At 35.5% G+C, this 16,696-nt stretch overlaps 1 protein-coding gene across 1 annotated transcript in view; it reads left to right on the top strand.

The window, feature by feature from the left end:
* The first annotated feature begins 1,887 nt into the window (after positions 1-1,887).
* reck (reversion-inducing-cysteine-rich protein with kazal motifs) overlaps positions 1,888-16,696 on the top strand; it is a 54,307-nt gene continuing 39,498 nt past the window's right edge. Inside the window, exon 1 of the mRNA XM_087789143.1 lies at positions 1,888-2,051. Coding sequence (XP_087645269.1) covers positions 1,979-2,051 — 73 coding nt within the window. The 5' untranslated portion in view covers positions 1,888-1,978. The remainder of the gene's footprint in view (positions 2,052-16,696) is intronic.

Here is a 16,696-nt window from a genome sequence, read left to right as displayed (position 1 = left end):
TGTAGAACCACAAGTTGAACAACAACAGTACAACTGAATGCACCAGTCAATTGAATTCTTACGCTTTACCATTTAGAAAAACATACCAGAATATCTATGTACGCTGATGCTTCAACAGGTGTTGACATATTCTCCTTATATAAGATTTTTACATGGTCAAAAGTATTTAATATTTATTTATTAATGTTTATTCAACTGCAGCAACAAAACTATTTTTTTGTATAGCAAAAAAAATTAAAAAATTAAAAAAACATTTAAAATTACTAAAACTACTAAAATACATTACTTTTTTAAATGCTCTTAAAGTTCCTCAAACAGTTCGGTAAAGTCAAGTTTTCATGCGTTAAAAGCAGAGTTGGTTCTGCTGCCCTCTCATGGTACACTGATGTACTGCGTTGCACGCAGCAGTGGCTAACGTCAATAAGCGGATATTAAACTTGTTTTTATGAATAAATAGATGTAAGGGTGGTTAAACAATATTAAAAGAAAACATATATCTAAATCTAAATGATTAGTATTAATGTAATTAAAATCAGTGCAACAAATGCAGTGTAATACAATTTAATGTTAATTGTTTCTCCTCTTCCTACATTACAGATGTGATGTTTATTTTTTATATCAAGTCTTATTTTAATGCTGTAAGAATTCAGTGTTAGACATTCATATTCAAAGTCTGAGGGCACATGTTTCCACTTCAAATAATTATTTTTTTCACCTCCAACCGCATAATGCCAAACGTATTTGTAGAACACAAAAAGGTCAAATGAAAAATAGAAGTTCAGGAGTGGCAGAGAAAATCTTGAGAACTCGCGTTGAGAACTTTTTATACCACAAATTTTACCTCTTTATAAGAGGTAAAACCGAGTTACGTGCTGTTTTAACTATACAAGACCAAAATATTCTGTCGTATTGTCCTAATAAAATACACAAATCTCTATGCTGACGGCCAGTGACATGGAGTTTAAGGGACCGTCCTCCAATAGATAAAAAGGGCTGAAATATTTCAATCTGTTCTTTATAACTCCTTAACTACAACTTCAATTGCCACCCAATGTCACCGTGTTGTTCTCGGTATTATCTTGGCTTTTAAAGTATATATTTTATTGAGTATTGTTTTGATTGTTTACGCGCTTTGTGACCCTGGTCTGGAAAAGCGCTATATAAATACAAACTACTTACCTACTTTAATGGAGGACCCCCACATAATGTAATTACACCTATTACTACAATTTCCCCTTTGAAATCTTATAAACTGATGTTTTTTGGCAATATTCCATGTGTATTTAATGTGTATTTAACAACTCCTTAATTCCAACTATGATGGGCATCAAATTGACTTCCAAGGATCATCTATATCATGTTTTGAAACCAATTAATTTTTAATTTTTATCATTTTCTCATCAATATTTCTATTGAATATTTGGTAAAGATTTTGTAATAATAACTACTTAAATACAACTGTTCACCAAATGTATGTAACTTATCGAAAATGACTTATTAAAAACATATTTAACACACAGGTAATTTTTTTTAAGTACATTTAGACGTGTATTTACATTAGACGTGTGTTCCAAAAAAACCCTTTTATGAAAAAAATCCTTATAATTATATTAGACTAAAACTAAGGAATGTATTAAACAAATTCATGAAAAGAGTTTGAACGGTATTTTATAAACTAAAAAAAAAAATCTCTGTGGAATGACTGTTGGATTCACTATTATTTTCTTTTTTTTTGTTTTTGAAAGCTTTTAAAAAAAAATAGAATGTTGGGATTCGGGAACCTCACGAGTAACACCTTCGAGCATGCGCAGTGTGTCACCCGCTCCCACCCAGGACAGGGGGGAGGAGAGGGGAGGAGGGCCAGGGAGACAGAGGTGGGGAGAGAGAGAAAAGGGAGGAAAAAAAAGGTCCATGGAGTGTGTCTCAGTGTTTTTCAAGACTTCTTCTTCTCCACGATGCACTTCAAGACGTCAGTAAGATGCGTGTGTGTTCGCAGATAGTCGCGCTCCTGTTCGCCGCAAACTTTTCCATCCAGCCGCTCTCAGCTCAGGGTGAGTCCAGCTCGTGTCCTTCAACTCCAACTTCTCCTGGACTTCACGAGGGTCCAGAGTCAGCTTTATTCTATCTTTAAAAAATGACCAGAAGATCCAGGAGAGTTTGGTTTGTGACAGCAGCGGATCCTCAGGGACCGCTAGCTTTTTTCTTTTTTTTTCCTTCTGAACCTAAAATAAACAAGTATTTCCTGTCAAAGTAAAAAACGAGATTTAATGGATTTGTTGACAAGTATTTACGCAGAAATACTTTTTTAAATAAAAAAAAGAATAAACTTTAGGGCAAGTTTGGTGACTCTGGCCACGCCCACTGGCTATTTGAAGTAGATATGAGTGAAATAACGGAAACCCCTCAAACCTCTGCGTGTGAATGTGAGCAGGAGTCTCTCCTCTCCTTCCACGAGCGTGTTGAAGTTGTGTTACTAGTTTATTATTGTGTGTAACTTAGTGTTAGTTTATCTAATCCGTGTAGTTGTTCCATCAGCTTTACCGCACGCGACCAGGATCAAAGGAAATAAGACGCTTCCATTGCTGCGACCGATTAAAAAAAAAAAAAAAAGTAACATTCGTTTGTTTGTTTGTAGTTTTCTTTAAACTTCACCTCGTCTGTTATAACTGTTTTCTCACTGTATCAGTTTGAATGTAGGAAAAGAAGTAGTGGAGAGCAGGAAGGAAACAGAGCTGCGGACGCTGCATGTGAAATCTGTATTTGAATCTTAAAGCTTTATTAAGGATGTAGAAAACAATAGATTCAAATGAACAAAGTTATACAACAAGCTTTTTAGACATCACCTGTGTAAATCTGAAGTAAACAGTATCTCATAATATTATTAGTATTCATTCGTTGTTCTTATTTTATACTTCTTCTACTCTATGTTTAAGGAAATTAAGTATATTTGTTAAAAAAGAAAGGACATCAATACATACTACTTGAATTACTATTACAACAATTACATTATAAGATTGTTAAATATAAAAACATCTATATATTTATGTCATAAATGTCTTAACAACCACGTTATTGACAATCTATGTTAAACACTATAACCTACTGTTATTACGAATTCTTCTATTAATAACTCAACAGTATTAACATATTTTATAATTTCCATAATAGTTATTTATTCAAATTTAAATGCACAACATATTTTATACATTATTATATTGTTAAAATATTTAATTATTACTCAAGACATTTGAATAAACGATTTAATATAAATATTATTCATCTATGTTCTTTATTTTTATCTTTATACTTGCACTTAGTTATTTGGTTTGCACTTTGTTCTTGTTCTGTTTTCATGAAACTTTCTGTGAACTGGAACCAAATTTCCCAAAGAAGATCTCCAGAGGGATTAATACAATCTATTTAATTTATTATTATTAATAAAAAATAACTAAAATGAACCCTCTATGTAATATATAACATTTTACATTAGTATATACACTACAAATAGTGCAGTACATTAACTAGATACATAAATTCACATATAATAGAAATCATTTAAAATAAGAATTTGGCTCAGTCACTCTACAATGTGTCTTTCTTATTCTGACATCAAGTTAAACACTATATTATATTAAACGTACCTGCAATATAGTCATTTTCATCAATAATATTGTGAATGTAATATATACTGTATATATATTATATATATATATATATAAAGAAGAAAAGTATACTGTAAAAACATATATATATACTGTAAAACCATATACTAACATATATTGCTTCTACTATTATGATGACATGGAAACATGGAGTATATCATTTAAGGAAGAAAAAAAGAAGTCACATTTTCAGATAAACTGATTTGTCACTGTGTTAAAGACTATAAAGATTATGCTACAAAATAGCTATAATATGAGTCACAACTTATTTTATTTTAACTGCCACAAATTCAAATGATTTTCCAATACGATGCAGAAATATAACTAAACTGAACTAATAACAACTGGAAATAACTCAAAAGTAGAACATTTGTTGCGCAAGGAAAACAACAGTTGTGTTGCTGAGATCATTTGTTTAGATTCAACCCTCAATTTAAATGCATGCTGACCTGGGGGTCTGATGATGTTTTCACAAGTCGGTGATAATGGATGAAAGCAGCATCAAGGTGTGTCTGGTGTTGCTTTCCCATTTGCTGATAGTCTGTGAGTCAACTGTGATCTTGTTGTTACGTTCCTGGGCCATTTGTCACAATGTTTTCCCTGCTTTTTTTTCTCCTATCATTTGGGAGCCCTGCGTCACTTCTACCACGCGTGTTATGTAAAGGGGGCTGATGGTCGGGTTAAAAATGGCTCAAAACCTGCTGTTGCTCTTTGATGTCGGGTCCACATGGGCTCAGGATGTGGATTTGCTCCGGCTAAATATCACTTTGTACCGTTATTTTTCCGCTCGCACATCTGCCCAGAACATGAGAGGAAGTTTTTAGATCGTCATTTGGTGTGCACATTGTTTACCACATGTCTGACAGCGAATTTAAGTCTCTGCCGACGCACGGGGGGAACTCACGTCTACCTTCGCGGTCGAGGAAACCAACGGCTGCCACTTCCTTCATTCCATTCATTTTTTAATGTGTCTACCTCGAGTTTTTTTGTGAAACTTTTTCTTTCATGTTGCAACTTCGGTCGTGGAGGGCAGTCGTGAGAGAATGCATCTGGAACCAATTAGAGTCCTCAAAGCGGAGTGGGGAAGACGGGGCGTGGGGGGAGGAGCGAGTGGCAGCCCTTTTTTTTCTTCTCCCCGTCCACGGCTGTCCACAGTGGACGGCAGCACCGCAGACCTAATTATGGTTGTGTGAGCCTAAGATTAAAGTGTGGCGAATAGAGATGAACGTTTGTGGCTCTGCCTTGATGTTGTGAAACCAGTTTCAAATATTGTGTTGTTTTCCGGCTCGCATGGAGACCGAAGGGCAGATGTTTTGTTGAAGCTAAAATTGAAGGAAGAGAAATGGACTTGTCTGGGGAATGACTTGCTTTGTTTACATTGCGCCAGTCCAATAAAAACACACGCCCTGTTTTTTTTTTCAGTTTATGTGATCCGCTTTGCTGCCACTTCCGAGAGATGACAGGATGAGTTTAAATTGCTTTTTTTTGGAGTGTTTGTTTTTCACCTTCTTTTGGGGTTTTTTAAGGGTTTAAACTGTTTAAACCCTTGAGGATTAGAAACACCTGAAAGCTCCTTATCAGTGTGAGTCATTATGTGACCATGGCAGCACAACAGCTCAGAAAACCCATAGTTCACCCAAAATTCAAACTTCACTCATGTGGACTAAGGGTTGGGATTGTTTTCGGAGTAATCGGTTCCTATTAAGGCTGTGTATCGCAGTACATGTGTGATGATATGATGTTTTACGATATGTTGCCATACTGTAGAAACAACAATATATTGTTTCTTGAAGAATTTAATTGTACAAAAGCCATCATAACATAGGAATCATTTAATGCTATTACATGCTTAACATTATAACGTCAACAGCACTTTTTCTAGCTTTTACAAAAAATAAATAAACATATACTGAACTTTCTCTAACTGGATGTGAAAGTGCTTTTAGGTGAGTGCTTCTCAAAATAACAATAGTAATAGTGACAATGCATAATGAACTGCATTTACAGTCTCAAACTGAAAATTCATTATGTCTCAGTGCTTTATTTGTTTTAACTCAAGATTTTTGTGGAGGAAGACAAGCTGGTCTACATGCCCAGATTTCTTTAAATATATATATCCATAAAGCGCTATTGACTATCGATACAGTATCAGGAAAATAAAATCTTGATATATCGTTATATCTGTATTTTCTTACACCCCTAGTTCCTATTTAGAGTTACAGTAAAACATGTATGTATGTTGTTAGCTTCCTTGTGACAGGACCTTCAGCACTTTCTGGGTAGATTAACAGCCACATGTGAAGTGGCCGGATTGAAAATGAGGTTGTAATTCCAAGACTGTTGTTCTTAGTCAGAAAAGGGTGGACTGTCCTGTAACTATGATCATGGACTCTGGGTAGTGACCGAAAGAACAAGATCATGGGGTCTTCTTTTGAGATTAGTTAAGGAGCAAAGTGATTTGCGAGACACTCAAAGTAGAGCCGGTGCATCTAGGCATCATGAGGCACCTCTTGCCTCTTGGACCTTCCTGCTCTGGCTGCTCCCCACTTCTCCATCTTGAAACCTGCTGTATATACATTCAACAACAAATACAAGCTTCCCAGCCATTAAAGAATTGTAATAACACTGTCATTCTGCAACTGAAGGGGAAACCCCGGAGCTAAAACTGGCAGGACTATGTTGGGTTGCTTCATATACTGTTATTACGAACCCAAAATAGCTGAACCTCAAGAAGCATTCAGTACAAAGTCCTGTATGCAATATCCCGCATCTTGACATTTCTTTACCCTCAGTAACATTTTCTGTTGAAACCATCTGCTGTATTAAAAATAAATAACCAAAGGCTGTTTTCCTAATAATTCTATTTTACCTTCATATCCTGAAGCGGCTTAAGAAGCCATCTTATCATTTTGTCCGGAATATTTTTCATTAAATCTTGAATTCCTCGTTGAACAAACTTCCTCTGCAACCACAAGTATTTAATAATCACCATTCTTTCTTTAATAATACATGAAGAATGATGAAAAATAAAATTAAACTTGTTCTTGATTCACCGACATTATTACTTTTTGTTATCGTGAGGAAGATGCTTCTTCATCCTCCTCTATTATTTTTCTTAAGGGCCACATTATATACAATTGTGGATAGGGATAATAATATAAATAAAAATAGCAAAGCATGATGGGTACCTTTAGAAAACACTAACAAACAAGGGTAATATAAATGACTTGATTTTGAAAAAGTTTAATTACTTTGATGGATCGTAAGTGCAAACATAAAAGACAGATGGAAAGAAGGAAAATATATGATTAAATAATGGACCCCAATCCTTTTCGTAGAGGCCTGGTCTATACAGAAGTCCAGTTGTCATAACCCAGTGCTGTCAATCTGAATCACTGAAGGGACCATAATTTTAATATAAAGTAGGCTAAACAGAATGGGAAGACCTTCCCTGTTCATTATCGAAGGCTAATATTAGCATCCCCCTCTCACCACGCTTTATAGAACGTGGATTAATTTACTTTCAAATACCCTTTTTTTTTCGGATTAATCACTGACATGAATACTATATTCTGTTAGGTTCAGGTATTGACAAGCAGTGAAGGTGACACACTACACATTATATTAATATTTGAGCAAATTATACATATTTTCAGCTCTTGGCGGCCAGATTACATTTTCCGATCGAATATGTCGGGCCACCATACCTGGCGTTCCACACATGTCCCTCATTTAAAAACCCTACACCGCAAACAGAGTATTCCCTCGTGGTCCAGGTTTCTTGGACAGAGGTGTGTACCCGAAGTTTAAATCAAAGTCTGGTGTGTTTAGGTGCTCTCAGTCGGTTGTGTGAGGGTTTGCAGCTGAAGTGTTGGCCTCATAATTTATGGCTCTTATCAATCATTGGATCTGTTTTTTGTCAGCTTGTAAAACAGCAGTCATAAAGATAAACACCATTGCTATAGTTGATGGTTGTTCAAGGGGAGACTGAGGATTCTTTGTGGTTGGATACCTTCTGGTGTTTTTGATTTTGTGGACTCGATGATGGACTGGAGCTGGGACAATGGTTTCCATGTCCTCTGTATTCTGAAAAAGCATCACATGTAGGTTGACCCTTCGCCCTCTTTCCTTTATGATCACCTGCTACTACTTAGCACATGATCTAACGGGGGTTCATGACAAGTGATGAGACTTGCAACTCTTAAAGAAAGAAAACAGTAAAAATCTGTGCATCGTGCAATGTTTGGATCTTGATTATCTTTGAGGTTAATGGTACAACAAATGGAAATAGCTTGACAACACTAGGTCATGCTGCGAAAGCTGTGACCGTGAATTAGTTTTTGTATTAATGCACATCAACCTCTTTATTGATGAAAGTGAAACCCAGCTACATCTCAGTGTGCGGACCTCACTTTTTACTGCAGATAAACAACAACAGTGTGATAATGTGATGTTTGATTAGTGCTCCTGACACCCCACCTCCTTCATTTCTCCATCCTTTTTTTCCTGCTCAGTGTGACCACTCAACCCCTTTGATGTCATTTCAAATTACATAAACAAGCTCCAGAAAGAATTCTGCTCTATTTCTGAAATGAAAGTGGGGGGCAGGTCATGAACTGCCATCTGGAGGTGAGTCTGCACTTTAATATAACTCAGGTGGTCTGGAGACTGTCCACCAGACCAACAATTTATTCAAATACAAAAACACCCTGTGATGGATGTACACGTATTACAAAGCATTATAAGTGACCGCAGATATAACTTCACTGTAAGTCGTGTTCATCCTGGGATTTATCACAGTGGAGGAAACTCCAATGAGACGATAATAATAATAAATGCATAATGACTACAATCTAAACTCAAACTCGCTATTGACAAACTACTTTTCCAATCTGTATACAATAGAATAATCAGAATCGAAGCAAGTATTCATGTGTCAATTTGTCTTTTTTTGACTTAATCCTTGTTGTATCTCAGGGTCAAGGTGACCCAAAGGCCCCAAAACAAAAATATAGTTTTATTATTAATTTTAAACTATAACTCAAGGGTTAAAAGGGCAACTAATGTGTTGATTTAAGTGTAAATAGATATTGGACCTCTATTGTACTAATCAGTATGTGTCTGTTTGAACAAAACTCTCTTTTCTTTAAAATATTTACACTGAAAACACTTTGTTTTTCTGGAGATCAAATATTGTTTACTTTAACCACACTCACTCTGCGGTGATTGGTCAAGCATGGCAGCTCAGTCCCAGAAGTCTCTACCTCCAAGGGACTTGTTGTATAAACAAAGCAGCAACTTTGACTTCAATTAAGTTCATTACTACAGCTCTCTGTTATTTTTTTCAAAGCGAACGTTGTAAGCAGACAGATTCAGCTGCAATATAACTGAAGGACAAACTGTTGCACTTAACGTTTGAGTCTTGATGTAGCGTGTTGATTTAGGAACCTGAAAGCGGCAAAGACGTTTTCGTAAAGTAGATGTCATCAATTCGAGATCTCAAAGAAGTGTAGATGTATAGGTGTTTACTTTATAAGAAATGTTGTCAATGTTTCCATTTCAATTGTCGGTCGGGAGGCCAAACATATGACTTGCTGCCGTTGACCTATAAACCCCCATTGATACCTAGATTTAATGCTTCACAAAGGAACAACAATCTTTACCTCAACAGTACGTCTGGCAAAAGCGTAGAACCAGAACAGCTCCATTTTCCCATCTGTTTTTTGGGGGGTAAATCTGTCAACGTCTTTAGGTCTTGTGTTACCATGATAGCATTAACAACCACCTTAGGTAAAAGCCCCAGACTATGGTTATTTTGATATTTGCCATGTGTGGTTGTACCTCACGGTTCTGGCTGGATTATTTTCTTAAACAGGGCTATAATTAACTGGACGTAGTATTTTACGTCTTGGATGGCCATCTATATTTACATAGGTTTCTGTTGGAACATCGATGACCCTCCAGAAAAACAGAAAGTAATAGTAAAATAAGTTTAAACACAGTGTTTCGCAAAAGAGAGATCTAGAATTGCTCCGTCTGGTTTACTCTAAAGTAGTGGCAGCTTCTCATCTTGTTGGTCTCTTGCAGAGTTGTAAATCTTTTCTGGCCATCACTCATTCGAATCACCTGGCTTACCTCAGCTGGTTTTTATTATAAACTTATGTAACTGTTTGCACTGGAAAACAGAGGCCACTCTTGGGGCTGCTTTAAGTCCAAGCATTGGTACACACCGCTTACACAAGCAACACTAAGCTGACCACACTTACAAGTTTATGCCATAGAAGAAATAGTTTTGATGTTACCTTTTTTATTTTGTTACTTGATAAGATTAAGATTCATTGAAAATGTTGTCCATATTATGTTTTCTACAATTACTCAGAGGCCAGTGTCAAACCATCATGTGACTCTTACAGGGAAGTTTATTGTGGCGAAACGACGAGACGAAAAAACAAACAAACCATATAATATAAATGAATGGAAAATTAGTGTAACCAATTAAATTAAGTTTCAGTAAACAAAGCTAACATTTCAATAAAAATTAAACTATGAAACTAATACTATTTTATGAAACTAAGTAACATAAAATAAGCTAAACATTGCCATAACATTTTGCATCAGTGTCATAGAACCTTTTGAATTAGTGAAAAATTGAAATGTTATGGATCAAATCTTCTGGAAATGTTGTCCATGTTGCTGGTAAACTAATGTATATTAACAAAAGCATTTAAAGCATAAATCTATAGCCCATAAGTTTAATATAAGAGCGTTTTATTTGTAGTTATAATTAGTATTTTTCTTATAATAATATAATAATAATATAATATAATAATTTCATAACATAAATAATTAGTACTACTATTAAGTGAATTTCATTGTCACTGCAACTGCATGTTGACAATTTGCCATCAACCATACCATCCTCCTCCTTCCTCACAAACATAGAATGCCTTATGGCAATCTTCAATTAATCAGTGCCGGAAGTGACCTTTCACCTCCATCCATTAAATCGTACCCCCCAGAGAGTCTGCTGCCGATTTGAGGAATGCAGGAAGCTGAGGGAAAACATACAAGTGCTCACTGTGATCCTGCTTTTTCTCTTAATGTGCGTGTGTGTGTGTGTGTGTGTGTGTGTGTGTGTGTGTGTGTGTGTGTGTGTGTGTGTGTGTGTGTGTGTGTGTGTGTGTGTGTGTGTGTGTGTGTGTACTGACAGACACACTGACACTCTTGTTTGGCAGAAAATATGCCTTAAATTTCAGCTTAAATGAAATGCAGCAGATGTAGCTCAACAAAAACAAACCTCAGCGGTGTATTTTTCCTTAAATGCAAAAGAAATAAAGCAGGAATTGAAAGACCAGAATATGTACTGCCTATTACAAACAGTTTTTTATGATACAGCTATGAGAAAATTGATTTAAAATCCATCAAAAAATGTGTTTTCAACAAATAAAAACCTAATTTAGACACTTAGAAAATAAAACAAATATGGAATATACATATATATTTGTGACAGACAGAGATATACTGTGTATACTTTTGCCTTATTTGCTCAAATGTTCTGGTTGCAGCTCTAAAGTTCGGCCTCCAGACATTCATGATGTAAAAGATACAATCAACAATAGTTTCGCTGTCAAACCGAATATTCCATCCAATTTCTTTACACAGTCTTGACAATCTGAAACAGGAGAAAGGGTAGGAGATGCCATTCAAAAATTGAAGTACAGGACAAGGTTAAGCACTTAAAGAGAATTATCTAACTGTGATTACGTCATGAAAATAACAAGAATTAAAAACAGAATAAGCTGAAATCGTCTTCATCGTGACAGTCAGACTCATACAGCTTCCTCACAGAACTTTTCATCCGTCCTCATTATATCATCTTTCAGGAGCAAGAATCTCAAGAAACCATGAGTTCAAACACAGAGAAGTTTGAGTGTTTTATAACACATGCAAGAGACTACAGTTCACTGTAGAAGTGTCTCGCGTCTGTGTCTGTGTCGAATGTACAAACTTTACCTATTATCAGTGTGAGAATATATTGTTACACTAATCACTAACCGTTATATTTTTCTCATGATACCATATTGATATTCAACAGCGCTGTAAAGATTTAATTTTTATCATAGATTTCTCGTGGATTATTTTTCAATAAATTGCATATAAAATGCATTTTACACACACTTTTTTTTTATTTCATTATTTACCTTCAAATAATAGGGGGCAATTAATTCCTGAGATAACTGAGGACAAGAGGCTACAGTCGACTCCAGCAGCTTTTAAAGCTAATGTTTGGACATATTTTGGTTCCAAAACAAATCAAAGCTTTAAACGAGTCAAGAGTCATGTGGTCTGTAAATTCTGCAACGCCAGAGTCAAGTACTGAGGATATAACTGTATCCTTGTTGGAGATTGTATCCTCGTATCATGATACCTATCGTTTCTTACCAACATCGATCCTGATGCCCCACAGATTGACACCTTCAACTAAAACTACTGTAATTATGTTCATGTCACTCTGAATCCCAGCATCACGTTTTTATCTTCTCCTTTTCCTCCCTTCCATGTTGACACTTTACCCCTTTAGCACAACATTTCCATTATGTCATGTTGCCATGGTTACTGAACAACAAGTTAAGCGATTAGAGCTGCAGTTTGTCAATAAATATCACATTGGATGAAGGTGAGATATCAAAACAATCACTTGTTAAAAATAAATTAACAAAAAAAACGTTTTGAAAAAAGTTAAATGGAACCACATTGTCCAATAATTCCTGAACATCAGACTCAAATGTTGCATGAGCTTTGATAAATGATGAACAGCTGCTTTTGTTTTCTTAGATGTTTTTCTTTTCAGCCATCTGTGGGCATAACTACAAAAACAATGTCCTCTTTACTAAAATTCAATTAGTCAGCCCATCCTTGCAGCCAGAGGAAGTTGTGTCGCCCTGTAGTCAAAAACTGTGACTTCTTAATAGTACCATCTGATTAAAAGATCTTATTTTTCTTAGTCGATTATCTTGAGGAGAAATACTTACAAGTACAACTAATGAAAAACATCCTGGAACAAACTGATAAGACGTGTTTAACGTTTTACTAATTGTAGATATTTGAAAATAGAAATAAAAAATATTATCAGTTCAATGTCATACGGGGCCAAAATAATACAGTGATATCAACCTGTATTTCACAAATCATACTTTTACAAAAAAAAAAGCACATAAGGATTAGTGTTATAGTTTAGCTTTTTATATATTATTGGAAAAGTAACAGAATGTTTTTTTTATCTACCTAGTTTGAAAAAAACAACGACAATTGTTGATTTACATTTATATATAATATATATTTGTTAATGATACGTTTTGACTTCTAGTTAGTTATGAATTAATTCAACAGTTAATGTAGTTATACATTTTAAAATAACTTTTTTGAAACACTTTGCTTTGTCTTTTGATCCTGCATATTATTGTATGTTTATTTTAATCAAATCTTGTTTATGTCATGTGTTATTTTTTTATTTTATTTTTTTTGTTCCATTCAGTGTGGGTCTAAGCAGCATTCTATTGTTGACCAACATACTGGGTTGTCTTTTCAAACTCTAAATGGGAGTCTGGCTCTCTGTGTGGCAGGGAAAGCACTCGTACCTCAGTCATCATGTGCTAAAATATCCGTTGGTTTTATGCTTCTCCACATTTACCATTGTGTTTCAACATCTGTCCTTCGAAGAGTCACCACAGAAAAACAAACACTCTGGATGTTTCCAAGGCCAAATTTTGCAATACTCTCAACTAGTTATGGAATGTCAACCCTGGATGTTCTACATGTGTCTGCCAAGTCATTTTATACATTCTATTGTGTAAAGATTATTTTGTTCACTTAAATAAACGTATAAAACCAACCTATGATAGTTATAGTTTTGAACAAGAGCAGAAACTTATATTAGCATATTTGAATCTCAGCTAAGTGGTTAAAAGAATGTTTGCATCAGCCTTTAAATCCAGGGATTTATGAATTATTAGTGCATGTTTCTTTTAACTATATAATCATAATTAAAGTAGATCCTGATGTTCACAAGCATGTACTCAGATTATGTCATAGGTTTCTTAAAAACAAAGTGCTCGCTGCATGAAATATAAAAGGTATTTGCAGTGAAAACATTATGGTTTAATGGAAAATCCATTTCAAAATTGTTCAGTTTAAAAAGACATTTTACAAGTATCAGAGACACAATGAAAGACATATTTGCAACATTCTGTTCCAAACGTCAAAGAATGTGTCCTTAAAATGGTAATGAAAATATTTCATCTCTAAATGAGACAACAGGGTTGTCTAGAAGTCCAAGAATAATTACTGATGTGGATGAAAATGCCGTTACACAAAAAGGAATCAATCGTGATGAAATAAACAAGCATTTACTTTCAAGCAAAAACCAAGAGAACAACAACAAAGTAAATAAACAAGTTGCAGGAACAAGAAGAGATTCATAAATATTTAAATTAAATTTAAAATATAAATTTTTTGGCAGAAATTGTATCAATTCATTTTTTTTCCTCCCTATATGGTTAACAAACCTTTTTTTCAGTTTTGTATGTGATCAGGTCCTTGTGTCTTTTTAAGGTTTGACGTAAGGAGGGTTTGGGTAAGAAAATAGAAAGTGTTGGGGGATGTGGTGACGGTACTTTCATTTCCATTATACCCTTTCCTTCTGCCATGATCTTTTGAAAGTTTTAAACATGATGTATAAATAACCTATATTTATATATATATACAATTATAGGTATGCTGGATTGTGTTTGTCCACCTGATCTTAATGTTTTGTAGACTCACAAACAAGAATAAAATGCATGAAAATTGCTTGAAACTGCCTTATATTGAAGTTTTTGGAGTGGGGGGGATAATTAGCATATTTTTTTTAGAATTTATCTTTCTTTTAAATTTTGGAAGGTTATGAAAAAGGTGGGCAAGAGAAAAGAGAGTGAACAAAAGCACATCATGCCCTCGTTTTTCAAAAGAAAAGCAATCAGCTGAGTAATGCAAAAGTGTGAAGAAAAACCTCCCTTTTAAAGCTTTAGTGCTTAAGTAAGTAAGTAAGTATTTTTTATTTATATAGCGCTTTTCCAGACCAGCTTAAGTTGGTGAAAAACAATTCAGCATTTTGTACATCACACAGTGAAGATGCTGGCTATATACGCATATATATATGGAAAGGAAAGTTGGTTTTAATACTTTTCATGGTCAGGCTCCTCCTTACATCACTGATCTGATCCAGCCTTACACCCCAGCTCGGGCTCTGAGGTCTGTGGACCAGAATCTACTGATGGTTCCACGCACATGGTTCTGGACCATAGGAGAGAAATCCTTCCAGACTCCTTCAAGAAACATCTTAAGACGTTTTTATTTGTTCAGGCTTTTCCTTGATTATCTGGAACTCTTGTCGTGTTCTCAGTTTTATCTTGATCTTTAAAATATATACTTTATTGAATATTGTTTTGATTGTTTAAGCGCTTTGTGACCCTGGTCTGGAAAAGCGCTATACAAATAACAATTACTTACTTATTTACTTGAGGGGAAGTCAAGGTAGTTGTAATGCAAGACGATGAAGTTAGAAACAAAATCATTATTCATGTAGAAAAGTCATTGGACATAAGTTTAATCACTTGGTCAAACTTCAGTGACTACAAGACTAGTTTTTCAGATCAAAGACAAGTGATGACAAGAAAAGTAAATCTTGTCGTCTACAAAATGATCCAGACAGTTAAAACAACTCAGTGAGATTTATTGTAGATATTTGTTGTGTTTGTTCACTTTAGCCGTAGTGCGAGTGCTTTCGATTACCACAGCGTTTTTCCCTCTGACTCCACACGGGAATGATGCAGCGGCATCCCGTCTGCTTCAAAGATGGTGACCCTGCTGCTTCATGTGGAACTTATCTCCCTTTGATCGCCGTTGTTGTGCTTGATGTACCAAAGTTTCGTTTGATATCGCATCTTGCTCTGTGTGGATAAGACGACGGAGATTATTATCATTGATGAGCGTCAGCTGTTCCGCGTGACGTGTCGTCTTTAGATGGAACCCTTGTTTTGTTATGACTCACGCTATCGCCACCCGTCCTCACCCCCCACATGCTTCGCAAACAGACCGAGATAACCCCCGGTGTCTTGTGTAAACCCCCACAGTGGGTCCACATGTTTCTCCCGCGGAGATCTCGCAGCGCTCCCACAAACTCGCCCAGTGAGCGGTCACGTCGTGATTGATGCTGGAATTGATTGGAACAGCTTGGAATTAAGATTCTATCCAAGAAGTCTGCTGCACGACTGAGCTAACGCCGCACTACAAACCCTCACTGCGAGGCGATAACATGAATATGTCGTGGTGAGGCCGAGGTCATCAACATTCTGACACTTGTTAATCAAGGAAAGGGAACTGGATGTTCTCCAACAAAGTAATTGCCTCTGATTCTCATGATGGGTGAATAACTTTCTTGGTTGTTACAGACATTTGGCAGCAAAAGAGTTCTACGTTTGGAATTCACAATCAACGAGCAAGTCATGAAATTTTCAACACGTCAAACCTGAAGACCTCTTGAGCAGGAGTTTGTATAAATTGCTATAAAACTAGTCATCACAGTAGAACATGTCCACTGAATAAGATATGGACATAGTTTTCATTGATACACAGTTTTAAAACAAATTAATCCGTGGTGTCAGGTTAAGAATCTGACTTAACGCTTTTACTTAAACAAATAAAAGAAATAGATAGAAACAGATCTTGGTTCATTCTCATACATTTTACTTGTACAAGTGAGAAAGATTTACACAGAGTTTACATGTCTGTCTGAATTCTTCCTGAAGCACAGAGCGGTTAGACCGCTGTTATAGCTTCATTCCAGTTTTACAAGCCGTAAATTAAAAGTTTTCAAAAAACACAAACATTTGGATGACTTATTATCGCTTAATGTCGCATTCACTTCTTCAAATATCTTACCTGGCACAAAGTAATCATAAGAAATGCAATCATTGAGAGAATAATATTATATGTGT

Source organism: Callionymus lyra, chromosome 4 (assembly GCF_982586985.1).
Source record: "Callionymus lyra chromosome 4, fCalLyr1.hap1.1, whole genome shotgun sequence".
Taxonomy (NCBI): Eukaryota; Metazoa; Chordata; class Actinopteri; order Syngnathiformes; family Callionymidae; genus Callionymus; species Callionymus lyra.
Note: the sequence above shows the minus strand (reverse complement) of the source record. Positions and strands in the feature narration are given on the sequence as shown.